This window comes from Coloeus monedula (assembly GCF_965178545.1).
Source record: "Coloeus monedula genome assembly, chromosome: 27".
NCBI lineage: Eukaryota > Metazoa > Chordata > Aves > Passeriformes > Corvidae > Coloeus > Coloeus monedula.
In genome coordinates, this window is record NC_138807.1 from 3,434,447 (window position 1) to 3,446,897 (window position 12,451).

The following is a 12,451-nucleotide window of genomic DNA, read 5'->3' on the forward strand; positions in this document are numbered from 1 at the left end:
TGTTTCTCAAATACAGATATGCTTATTAGGGTGACAGAATGAACACTTATTGATCCTTGTGGAAAGTATTAATTGTCCAAGATCTCTATACCTGCTTTGAATTTTAAAGGTGGGCTCAATTTCTGGATCCAAACCAAGCAGCTCCATACACAGCAGAATATTGTGAGGTTTCAAGTGTACGTCAGTGTTTCCTCCCACTTCACCAGCCAACATTAACTATTTACCACATTTGCTACTTAATGCTTCAAAGACTTACAGACATGCATTTTACTTTAATTGGAGTTCCATGGTAAGCCACAAACATGGAAGTTTCTAAATTTGCTTAAGCCAAAGTTCACTTTTAGCATCAATTTATATCACCACCATACTGGAGTCATTAGAAGCAAACTACAGGGTAAATCATAGTCATAAATAACCCTTTGCTTCCCACAACATTCCACTCCTTTTTCAAGTGCTGTATTTCTGTTCCCTTTCACAGTCCTTCCCTCCCCCCGCCACACGTATTTTTGCAGATGTTTGTTGCTTACTTGCTTTCTTCATCCAGAAGATAGAAGAGGCCAGTGGGCTTCTTGCTGATTAAGTGAATGCAGGCCACATTATCAGTATAGTCAATATTGTGCCAAGTGATCCCTTCACTCTTATATTCCTCCTGTGTAGCTCAAGAAAATTCCCTTATCAATACAGTGCTCTGGCCTTTGATGTCCTGTGGTCTAAGTGCTTAAAACACAGCCTTGAACAGCTACAGCAAGTGGAGTTTGTTAGTTCAGGCAGCAGAGACAAAAATAAGGAGAATTTATAAATAGGAACAGAAGAACGAGCATAGAGGCACAGATCAAAGGTCCACTCAGGCACATCACTCAGCAGGGCTTGTTTGGGGTAAAACTATTTCAAAATCAAAGCTGTGAAAGGAACGTTCTGCTGTGCTCTGCCTTCCCAGCAATCAGCAGCCTACGACCCTGGAGTTGGACATTACATCTACAGCACTCCAGTAAAACTGGGCAGACATAGAGGAGTTCAAGTCTATTTTTCTCTTCCATGATTTTTGTATTATGGGAAATGAGAAATAGTTAAATATCAAGTTCCAGAATTTTATTGCACTGTCAGAAGAAATAACAGAAGTTTCATAACAGGCAGTTAAGGCCTACACAACAGCAGCATCAGAACTTCCCTAAGGAAGCAATGGATATTGCTTGGGCTCAGAAAATTTGGAGCTCCCTGACAAGAGAACATGAAGCTCTTCTGCTGAAGTGACAATCCCTCAAATGGTCGACAGGACAAGCTTCCCACTAAGATACAGAAGCAAAATACCAGATTTTCTTAATGCTGTAAATACCCACAGGAAACAAGATAATGATAAGGTATTAAAGTAAAAAAAAGAATCACACAGAAAATTAAATAAGTTTTATGTTCAACAACGGACAAAGAGCACCTCTCATGTTCTAGATGATGATGATATATGCATTATTTTTAAGTAGGTGGAATTCAGTCTGCCCAACACAGACTGCTCAGTACACACCGTGTTACAGAACTGAAATGCCATTTTCCACAGACAAAAAAGCCTTTCTTTAAAAAGATATAGAGATCCCCCTGAGGGCCCTCAGGCTGCAAGAGGTACAGGAAGTGGGTCATTCAAGGATTAATCTTATTTGGAAAAATGGCATTAGAAAAAAAAAAAGAAGACAATGTAACTATTTACTCTGACCAGCCTGGATAGCCAATTCTGTCCTGAGTTACAAAACAGGGACCTCAACATTATGTTTACACACAAAGTTTGGATGTTTAGTAATTTTATTTTCTTAAAATGCTTGCCTGAAGTTGTTGACAAAGTACCACATACTACAGAATGACTCCTTTCAGCAGTGACCTGAGAACCACACTTTTGCACAAAGCAGAAAAAACCCAAGTCTAAAGCAAACCCCACTCCAAAGCCCAGTCCAGAAACAGGATCTGTTGGCTCCTGCAGCACTCAAAGTGCTCTGTCAGATGATACCATCTGCAAACAAGTTAATCAACACATGCCAGTAATACCAGGATTTCAGAACTACTGCCAGTACCAAAACACAGTTGCACCCCCTAAATGCTGTTGGGTGGGAGAAGCAGCAAAGACTGGTTATTAAATACTTACAGACTGATAGAAATAAGAGAAACTGTTTCCCAACCATTAAAACAAAAACACCTGAATCCAACCCCTCACCTACAGACTTCCAATACCAAAGTTCACAGTTTTAGCTGACTTCTCTCTGGGATCACCCGAATGTTGTATTAGTTTTTGCAGTCAAGCAGCAACTTAGTGCCAGTCCTCTGAAGAAAGACCCCACTACCATTAGTACAATAATAAGCAATAGTGAGAGAAGAAATTTAAAAAGTAAAGACTTTTCAGAAATAATCAAGCAATTATGCCATGGGGTTTTGCAGACTAGAGGCTAAGTTTGCATAATACATAAACACTTGATAAAAACAGGTTTCACTTCAGTGACTCTCATTTCTTACCTGCTCCAATTTGAAAATGTGCTGATTGAAATAATACTGAAGTTGCTCATTTGCATAATTTATACAGAACTGCTCAAAACTGTTGGTTTCGAAATCTTCAAATCCAAAAATATCAAGTACACCAATGGACAGACACTAAAAGAAGATGTGGAAATCTAGTTACCAATCTGTCATACAGTGCCTTAACCCCCAACAGATAAACAGTCCAGAAAGCACTGCAGTCTGTGCTGAAAAGTTTTAAAATATTTAATAGTTCTATCTACTGTGAAAATAGACATGATTAAATACTACCAGGAAATTTAGCATGGGCTTGAGAAATACCAAAATTTATCCCAGGTATCAAAACATATCATCTATAGCTTTGACTGTTAGGTCTAAACACATAGCTGCCTGCAAAGACTTGGTTTTGTGAGAGACTTACTGTAACAGATTCCTCCATGTCCTTCTTGTTAAGGAGTGCATGATTGATTCGCAGAACAATCCAATCAAACAGAGCACTGTACAAGGACTTTGCCATGGAATCACGAGCTGTTATTGCCTGCAGATCAAACAATCTTCAGAACTTTACTTAAAAAAATAATCATTTCCGTTTCAAACCAGTGTCACTCACAGGTTACAACCCCAGCAGAGACAAACAAAACCACAATTTGCCTTTAATTCAAACTTGTAACTTTCCAACCATTCCTCACAAAATGTGAAAGTGTACCATAATAGCTTTTTTAATCCAAAAAAGCAAGTCTCAGTTATTTAAAGTCACCCTACAAGTGCTCTTTTACTCACCTCATTGAGACTATATGGCAATATAAGCTTATCATTAGCAGTCACAGTTTTTCTTTTTGTTAGCACTTCTACCAGGATTTCTCGTTTAACCTTCAGAATGAGAGAGAACAAGAGTTGCTGTCACCATCAAGCTTCTCAATGAGTTATTTGACTGCAGCAGTGGACATACAACTTCCTCAGAGAAGCCCAAGCTCTTTGACAACAGCCACATCTATCATCCATCAGTAGTTTTACAAGTCCTACAACTTGTTTAAATTATTCTGTTTACATTCATTCAGATGTTTCCCTGTGGTGGCAAAGAACACACCTACACTGAATCTATTCTTGCTCAGCTCTGGGATTGGTGAGTCAATAAATTCTATTTCCATGCTAAAGGTTATTTTCCATCTCTAATCCAAATAATGTCACCGATTTCATGTTCCCCCTCCCATAAGAAAAATATTGTGGAAGTATCACAAAGGAGATTCAGATACAGAAACTGGGATATCCAAGTGAAATGCTGGGGTAGAACATGACAAACAGGTGTATCAAACATTAATGCTAAAGAGAAATACTCTACTTTCAACAGCTGCGAAAGAATGTCCAACACTTCAGGAGGTCCCACGTCCAACCCTTCATCCCGACCTGTGGCTTTCTTCTTGTACGTGACGTTGCCCAAATAAAGAATAGCTGAAAGTATTGAAAAAATCCTAAGGAAGAAAAATTGAATTATGTAAGAATTTTTCTTAAGAAAGTTCATTATAACAGGCTAGCAGACCTAATTCTACTTCAAGAATTAGTCCGTAAGTGCAAAACACTCAACTCTCCTCGTTCCCTACAGAACTACGTGTGATCCCAACTGCTCACTGCAGCCCATGAACAATAACTGCCAGTAACAAAAGCTAACAGAATTCCACTTACTGTTTCTTTGTTGCTGAAAGGAAGCCAACCATCTCCATGGCTTGTTTTAACCTCTCAAATTCATGTCGGAGGTCTTCCCCGTCTTCAATTTTCAAGTTATGCTGCGAAGAGAAATCCAAAATTAAAGGCAAAGAGCAAAACCCCAACATCACAAAAAGCCGAATATAATCTATTCTGCTTCCTTTCATCTTTGACACAACACACAGACAACCCTTATCAGTGCATTGGTAAATCACACATTACCTGGTTGAGGTAGAAATAATCTTCAGGTTGCTTGAGGTGAAATTCTTTACGCTCTTCTTCATTGACTCCAAGTAGCAAATAATAAAAGACATGGTAGTTCCTGCAAAGTCAATACATTTCTCTCATGAAAATATAGTGGGTTTTCTTTTATTCTATCTAATTCAGGTGCTCTTAAACTCTTCCATTGATTTTAACTCTCTTGGAAAACTGTATTTCCTCTTACCTTTCATCTTTTTCTTGAGAAACCAGACGAGATTTTTCAAGCAGGTATTTTTCAACCACAGCCCTAAGGAGCCACAGAAAATAAAACAAGCATGAGGGCACAGAGAAAAGACCTCATAAAACATCAGCAGCAACTGGCAAGAGAGTTCAAATAATGAGATCTGCACTAAAATGTGCAAGAGAAGATCTTAGGCCACTACCTTAAATCTAAATCAAGAACATCAGTAGGCCCTGTATTATGACTGGAACAAAGAAATACCCAAGGAACACCTCTTTGCTGTGCTTGGGTTTAGTGGAGATAACTTAAAACAGACAGACCAAGCAAGGAAAGTGTTGATGAAAACTGCCAACAGAAACAAAACCCACAGAGCGGTAACAATGTGTCATCCTGTGAGATTAACACTTATCTGACATGGCATGCCAAGGCAAGACCCCAAAAATACACCAGGGAGCTGTCTGAGTGTCATCCCAACACATTTGCTGGACTTTTATGTCAGAGTAGACGTCAGCCCGGAATGGAAGCCAGCCAGCCAGAAAACCCCCTACAGGGTGAGAAAGTAACCTCCTAAATGATAATTCCAAGTCCTTGACAAGGGGTACAATGATTGAGGACAAAGTTTGAGCATCTTTTTCTCACGCTGAAGACAAAATAAGTGTATTCAAATTGTACCCATCTCCTGAGCTAGTGTGATTGGGTCTGAAAGTATGTCAAATTCCTTCAGAATAACACTCAAAGCACATGTGGCACAGCGTTCCCAGTCACTCATGTTATTATTATAAGCCAAAGAAAAGAAACACTGGAGCATAAAGGTCAGGGATTGCTCATGACGCTCCACAGTCCATCAGAACCAGCAAATGTAGGCATTAAATATCTCATGTTTTAAGACCTTCAGATAGAAGCACACACATTTGATAATAGCTTTCTTTATTTCTCTAACAGATGTTTAAACTGTTTCTTTAAAATGGCTTCCTCAAATCTATTTCACTTCTCTCCACTCCTCTTAAAAATTCAGATCTTCTGTTTTTAAATGCAAAATGGAGAGGGCAGAGGGTGTTATGCACAAGCCTTCATTTAGCCTGAAGGCAAAGATGCAGCAGCAGATTCTTAACCTGAGCCAGCTGCACAGCGAAGTCAGAGTATTACGCATCACCTGACAGCTCCACAAAGCTCAGTTATAGAATTTTGAACTCCACAGCACCAAGCTATTCTCACACGAGCAGAGCTTCAACAAGGCAGCATTTTATGTACAACAGAGGCTTCCCAGTTCCGAAAAGCACAGAGATCACCCCCAGAACCAGCTCACTCTGTACTTACCCCCGGACAATACCATTCTCTAAATAGTTGACTTGAATGAACTTCCCAAAACGACTGGAGTTATTGTTATGTGCTGTTTTTGCATTTCCAAATGCCTGCAATAAAGCAAAATGAGTTAATTTTCAATCAAACTAAATACGTCAACACACAGCTTTCCAAGCTCTTCTGTTCATTGTTCAGATTCCTGTTAGCTTCCAGAAAAAACTCGGAATACTGTGGGAATTGCAGCACACAAACACCAAAAAGGCAGCCTAGGAAGCCCCCATGTTCCTCACAGAACTATATATGTTTATTATTTGATCCATGCAGTGATATTTGAGGGACTGAGGGAAGGGAATAATACTTCTAGATATTTTAGGAGTACAGGACAGGTAGCCACAGCTGGAGAGTGCAAATCAGCCTCAATCAATAACAATTAGGACCTTAGAGAAGACATTGAGCAGGATGAAGACAGCACAACCACCATGAAATTACCTCTCCCATACAAAAGTCACAAACCAATTCCTATTCCCCAATGTACTGCTACCACTGAAAAAAATTCACATTAAACACAACTTTTCTTCAAGTGACACAGAACATTAATATCTCATTTATACAGTTAGCCCAGGAATTTTCAAAGTTGTGTATTCAAAAAACAGGAAAAACACAAACAGAAAAACTTCGGTTTATAGAACAACTCGTTGGGCAGCTACTCTGCTACACAACACTGAAGAGTGAAGTTTTATGATGAGGTGTTAGGAAAGAAAAAATACATATGGCACAAACCCTAACTGTACATCTCTAATTCTTCTATCAGATCATGAGTCCTCTGACAGCGCTAATACACACATAACACAAAACCTCTGCATGAGCCACGCTTAAGAACTACAAAGAAAACATTACATGTAGAAGTCCAGTAGAATCAGTTATTGGGAATGTCTTCAACTTTATCAACTCTTAACTATGTGCTCCAAGGGCAAGGAAAACTTGTCACCCTTCTACCACACAGCACCTAAAGAAGGAAACCTCTGCAAAATGCAGTTATTTGCAGAAATACCCTGCTCGGGGTAGACTATCCCAGCATCTCCTCCCCCAGATATTTCCTCTTAAAGCTCCAAGCAATGAAGTCCTCCATTAGGAAATCCGCCTCCCTAATATAGAGCCCTTGTGAAATGATTGCACAGAGCTGTGTAATCTCTTCCTTCACACGCACACGCGCGCGCTCCCACATCCGGAGCACGACGGATGTGTGAATGCACTGCACACAGCACAGAACTGTTTATACATCCAGCCATGGTGTACACATCCAGTTAGGGGGTACGTCCATGGAAAACGTTCTCATGACAGTCATTATCTGTATGTTGAAAATCTTCCCTTCTCTTCTGGTTTTGAGGGTTTTTGTCAAAGTACCTTAAGGGTGTCAGCAGTGCTGCAGTGGAACTTTTGGACCACTAACTCCAAACCAGGTTCTCCAAGCTCTCCCACAACCACATTTCCACCACTAGTTGCATTCAGAGAATCTGAAAAGCTTCCTATAAACTGGGAGAATGTCTGTAATTCTTCAGGTAACTGTTATTCCTGACCTAAAGGAATAATAAGCTCAATGAGCTCCTCCTGTGCAGAGTGACTCTGCTGCAACTCCAGAAAAATCAACAGGCTTCAGCAGGGAGAGGATTTGTATCCAGAAGTGGTCACAGATGGCTGAAGCTGAGCTCCAGCTTTGGATTTTCTGAGACCACGCTATACAATGCCAACAGCAGCCCCACTCTGATTTTTCAAAGCAAGCATTGACCAGCCATCAATATCTCTTTGCACCACTTATCCACCAATGTATCGTCCAGATTTCTTTTTGTAGAACCCATTTTGCATGGGTATGCGTAATAATAGATGCAAAAAATCCAGGTCAGCTCCTTGCAGTTACCAAACCAGAAGTGAAAGTCCTGTGACATCAGCACAGTGAATTGTCAGTCAATCAAAGCCCCGTTCCTCTCCAGGACAGTGGCTCAGCTCCTGCTCTCTGCAAAACACCATCCAACTTCCCATTCTGGGCTTTGGGAAATCTGCTGCAGTGAGCTTTGCCAGGCTGCAGACTAGCGGACTTGCAAGATGATCCCAGGAAAAGTTTCTGTGAAGTTTTCTAACTTAAGCCATCAGTGAACAATCAGTTCACCAGTTTTCCCCAAGAAGCCAAACCACAGTACAGCTACATTTGCAGTATTATTTCTTATTAATAAATATTTTTTGCATTATAGAGTTAAGAAATCCCATCACTTGGGCTTCCTGAAAAACTTTTCTTAGTGATTACTCATGTAAGCAATGAATACAGTTTAAAACTAAAGGCTCTTATGATCTCATGTGTCTGGTATTTAGTCAAAGCATACAGCAAATTCTTAAAAGCTGATCTAATATTAACAGTTTTTAGGAAAGTTTTAATGTACTGGTTTCCTCAGAAGAGCCTTTAACATCTACAACTTTTTAAAGAACATTCCAAGTCAGTTAACATTTTGGGTGGAGATTTTTTTTTTTTTTGGTAATATTTAACTTAAATTACTGTTACCATGTTCTTCAAAATACTTTGGCGAGTACAAAATAAAGTCAGAAGATCTGAAGGGACAAGAAAATTTCAACTAAAGAAAACTAACCCTTTATATAAGCAAACCCATTCACTGTTTTCCCTTGTGAGTCCATGAGAAGACAAATAGAACCAAAAAACTAAAACTAAATCACTCCAATGCACAACATCAGCTGTATAAAACAGGGTGAGTCAAAAATAGCAGACCAATACCAGCAGGAATCTGAGCTGGGATTGCCTATTCTGGGAGGCAGGAAGTCATTCAACCCATCCTCTTACCTTGGAATGCGAGAGGCATAAACTGGAGCCTGACACTTAAAAGTCTTACAACAGGGACAGATATAAAAGTATTCAGAAAACCACTGAATTCTCCTTTTATTTGCTAAAATACAACCCCAACAAAACCCCACACACACGCTCCCAGTATCTACCTCAGGAACACAACAAAAGTCTCATTTAATTCTTTCATAAGAACTGCCAAGATCTGATAAAGCTATTGGGAGTTTCCACGTAAACCACTCAGCTCCATGGCAGAGCCATCACTGCACACAGATCCATCTTCTACTGTGCCAAAGGACATGGGAGACTCAAATCCCACACCCTGGCAGAGGAAATGACTTCTTCAGAGCTGAACTTGGTTTAACAGTGGTCCTCACAACCATGCTGTGAAGTATCCACTCACCAACAGGAACTTGCAGTGCTCAGGGTAATTTTGCAACTCCTCCCGCTGGGGGATGCCCCGGGTACTCCAAGCAATCCCCACTGAATGAAGGACAAGGTGATTTTTCCCCGAGAGTTGTGTGCAGCAGGGAAAAGCAGGCAACATCACATTTCTACCAGAAAAAACAGTGACATGCATGCAAATGCAAAAAGGAAGTTCCATTCCTCCTTTGATTATGATTCTTAAAACAAACACATTCAGATAATGGCCTTAAAACGAGCACTTTCCCTGGAATAGAACAGGCTACACCCATGAAATGCATGTGCAGGCTTTGATGGCAAATACAAATGAAAACCAGAGCTGAAGCTCCACTGAGCTTCAGCCCATCTCAGACCAAAGGCACGAGCACAGCAGAACTGTCATGAAGAAAACAGAGCTGACAGCAAACTGCTCTGCTCTTCTCCACAGAATCGTAAAGCATAAAACTTGCTACGATTAAATTTTAGAAGATTTTAAATACCGTGAGTTCTAAAAAATCTGATCCCTCTCACATGCTTGTGCTATCAATAATAATTCTTCTTTAGAAGGCCAGTTAATAAAAGATTCCTGTTGGAATTTCCATTTTATTTGGCATTAATTCTTTCCAAAGACTGGTTCAGCATCATTGAGAAATCAAGAACACATCCAAATGGGAATAAGCAATTATTTTCAAAATAATTCATGAAGAATTATGACACCCCAATATTTTCATCTGTCCCAACTCTCCTCAGCTCCTGTTTCAGAGGCAAATGAACTTTCAGCACACTCAAAAAGGAACTGAAATTGTGTAATAAACACGGAACACTGAGGGTTACAATTTAACAACAGACAGAAAGCCAAGGGGAGCTCAGCTGCCGGAAGACAAAGCTCCCATTCCCTCACTTCTCTCACCACATGCTCCCATCCCCTAACTCAATTTTCTGCCACTTTACTGAATTAACTGGTTTGAAGAATAAGTTAACTTTAGGTTTCCAAAATAAATTCAAAGTCTTAGATAGCACTCTGTGCATTTTATTGCTGAAACATGCAGTTAAGCATTTTTCCCTGATGAAAGGAAAATATGAATTTATTGGAAACTTCTTCAGTGTGTATGGAAAGGTTTAATTGTCTTGTTTGAGACTATAAAATAAACAAAGGTTTGATTCATTATTCCCAATTTGACCCAAACAACAGTTCCCCAAGGTTTGATTCACTATTCCAAATTTGACCCAAATAGTTCCCAAGTGTAAATTCCTTCTTAGGATTTCAATCATAAGTAACTTGAACTCAAGTCAATACAAGAAAAGCTTCAAGTCAGGGAACTGTATTTTAATTACTAAATTTAGAAAAGGTTTAAAAAGTCAGGAATATATTAAAACAGAGCTTATATTTATCTCCCCACCAGTTTTAAAGAAACTGCTCTTCACTAGAGATGATCTCCCTTAGCCTGGAAATACAATTGAAGAAAAAAAGAAAACAACAAACTATAATCTGAGAGCAATTCCCACACAGGAAAGGCAACTGAATGTCCATGAACTGTTATAAAACAGCACAAAGCTCAGCTTTAGGCACCACTGTCCATGGAAGCAGCTTCCCTCTCTGATCCTTTTTCTCTGGAAAGCTGCAAGCAGTGCCAAACAATCAAAATTACTGGAATTGACCTCTGCTTATTAGATCCCCTACAAGGAACCTTTTAAACAGCTCAAACGGGTTCTGGGATTGAGCAGGAAGCATCTGAGGCTCAGAGCTGCCCCATGACCACTCTCCTCTCACCAGCCCATGTGACAGCACTTGTGCTGATACCATGTTTAATTTTTAACTACACTGTCTCAGCATCAGGGCTTTCATCTCTCAGATGTTTGACAAGGCAACATCAAGCAACATTTAATGTCAAATCTTTCACGGTCCCGCTGTAACTCCATTCTTCATCTAGAAATTGTAAACAAGGAGCAAAAATATTAACAATAGTGTATCTGTAAATTGTTTAGAGATTTGAACTCAGGTTAATCAGCCAACTCAGACACAGAATTCACTAAGGAATGTTTCCAATTCCCTAAGCATGAAAAGATAAAATTATAAATCCACCTCCATAGCACCCTAATTGTGCTCGCTCCTCTGTGCTAGAAACAGCTGCTTTAAACCCTTGAACTTTTACAGAAGGTCAGCCTGCAAATAGACCCATTTTACTTAGGTGGCAGAGAAATAAGAGATCCCTAAAATGAGGAAGTTCTCACCTAAAACGCAACCCATTTGTACATCATGGAAGTTTTTAGTCAAGAGTACATTTTCAACTTTGATGAAGACTCAGAATAAAACTTCAAAGTTAAACATTCTCAAATAGTCTGGGCACATGGCAAAACCGTTTGTGCAAAAAGTCCCCAGAAACATCAATTTAAGAAAAATTCCCTTGTAGCATTTTAGTTCCCTTCAGTAAAAACCCAAAATGAGTCACCAGGGATGGATTTAGAAGTGACCAGATCTAAGAGGAGCTTGCAGTCAGTTTAACTTCCACAAAGCAACATAAGCTTTCTGTGCATCCCTCCCCCGGACCAAGAGTTGACTTTTTTTTTAATTAGGCTTAGTGACTGAAATTGGGAAACATGGAAGCTTCACTGTCAGCTGAATCAACTCTGATGCATCAAAGCAGGATAACTGGATTTTACCTCTTATGTTCTAAGCTTACCTTTCTGATGCACACTGAATTTACATGAACATATATTCAATTCTGAAAGAATATTTTCTCATGAAAAGTATTACTAAATGCTCAGTGGAAGTCTGAAGAAATTGTGGTACTTAAGACAACCAATCTTAGCATAGAAAAACACAAGTACCTCTTTATGAACATGCCCAGCTTTATACAACATCGACCTGTGACTCCAGCAAAGTTATGAATTTTAGTTCTGACCCCAGGAATATGTGCAGTTGCCACTCAGCAGACCAACAGGCACACAGGACATTACATCTCTGCCTGGTTTGACACAGCTGTATCAGGTCTGTAGACGAGGATATGAAACACTTAAATTTATCAAAGGCAGAGAAATCAGCTGATCAAACAGGGCTTTCCACTGTGACCCCTTCCTGTTTTCTGTTTAGAACTGCAAACTTGAACTCCAGCAACCAACAAGCCTCAATGTTACTTCTTCTTTCAAGCAGCAGAAAGGAAGGCAAAAAAGAACTTGCATATAATCCTCATTCTTTACAGAAGAGCTTTAAAAAAAGCTTGAACTTTTTTAATGAAAGTGTTACTACATTTGAAACTAAACCTAAAAAT

At 39.5% G+C, this 12,451-nt stretch overlaps 1 protein-coding gene across 10 annotated transcripts in view; it reads right to left on the minus strand.

The window, feature by feature from the left end:
- Positions 1-12,451, minus strand: part of MYO9B (myosin IXB) — a 41,684-nt gene that overhangs the window by 19,403 nt on the left and 9,830 nt on the right. For all 10 annotated transcript variants that reach the window (XM_082297940.1, XM_082297937.1, XM_082297939.1 and 7 more), the window contains exons 4-12: positions 5,951-6,045; positions 4,637-4,699; positions 4,414-4,513; positions 4,171-4,271; positions 3,830-3,959; positions 3,271-3,360; positions 2,912-3,028; positions 2,491-2,625; positions 528-649 (exon numbers count right to left, since the gene is read on the minus strand). In XM_082297940.1, the coding sequence (XP_082154066.1) occupies positions 528-649; positions 2,491-2,625; positions 2,912-3,028; positions 3,271-3,360; positions 3,830-3,959; positions 4,171-4,271; positions 4,414-4,513; positions 4,637-4,699; positions 5,951-6,045 (953 nt within the window). The remainder of the gene's footprint in view (positions 1-527; positions 650-2,490; positions 2,626-2,911; positions 3,029-3,270; positions 3,361-3,829; positions 3,960-4,170; positions 4,272-4,413; positions 4,514-4,636; positions 4,700-5,950; positions 6,046-12,451) is intronic.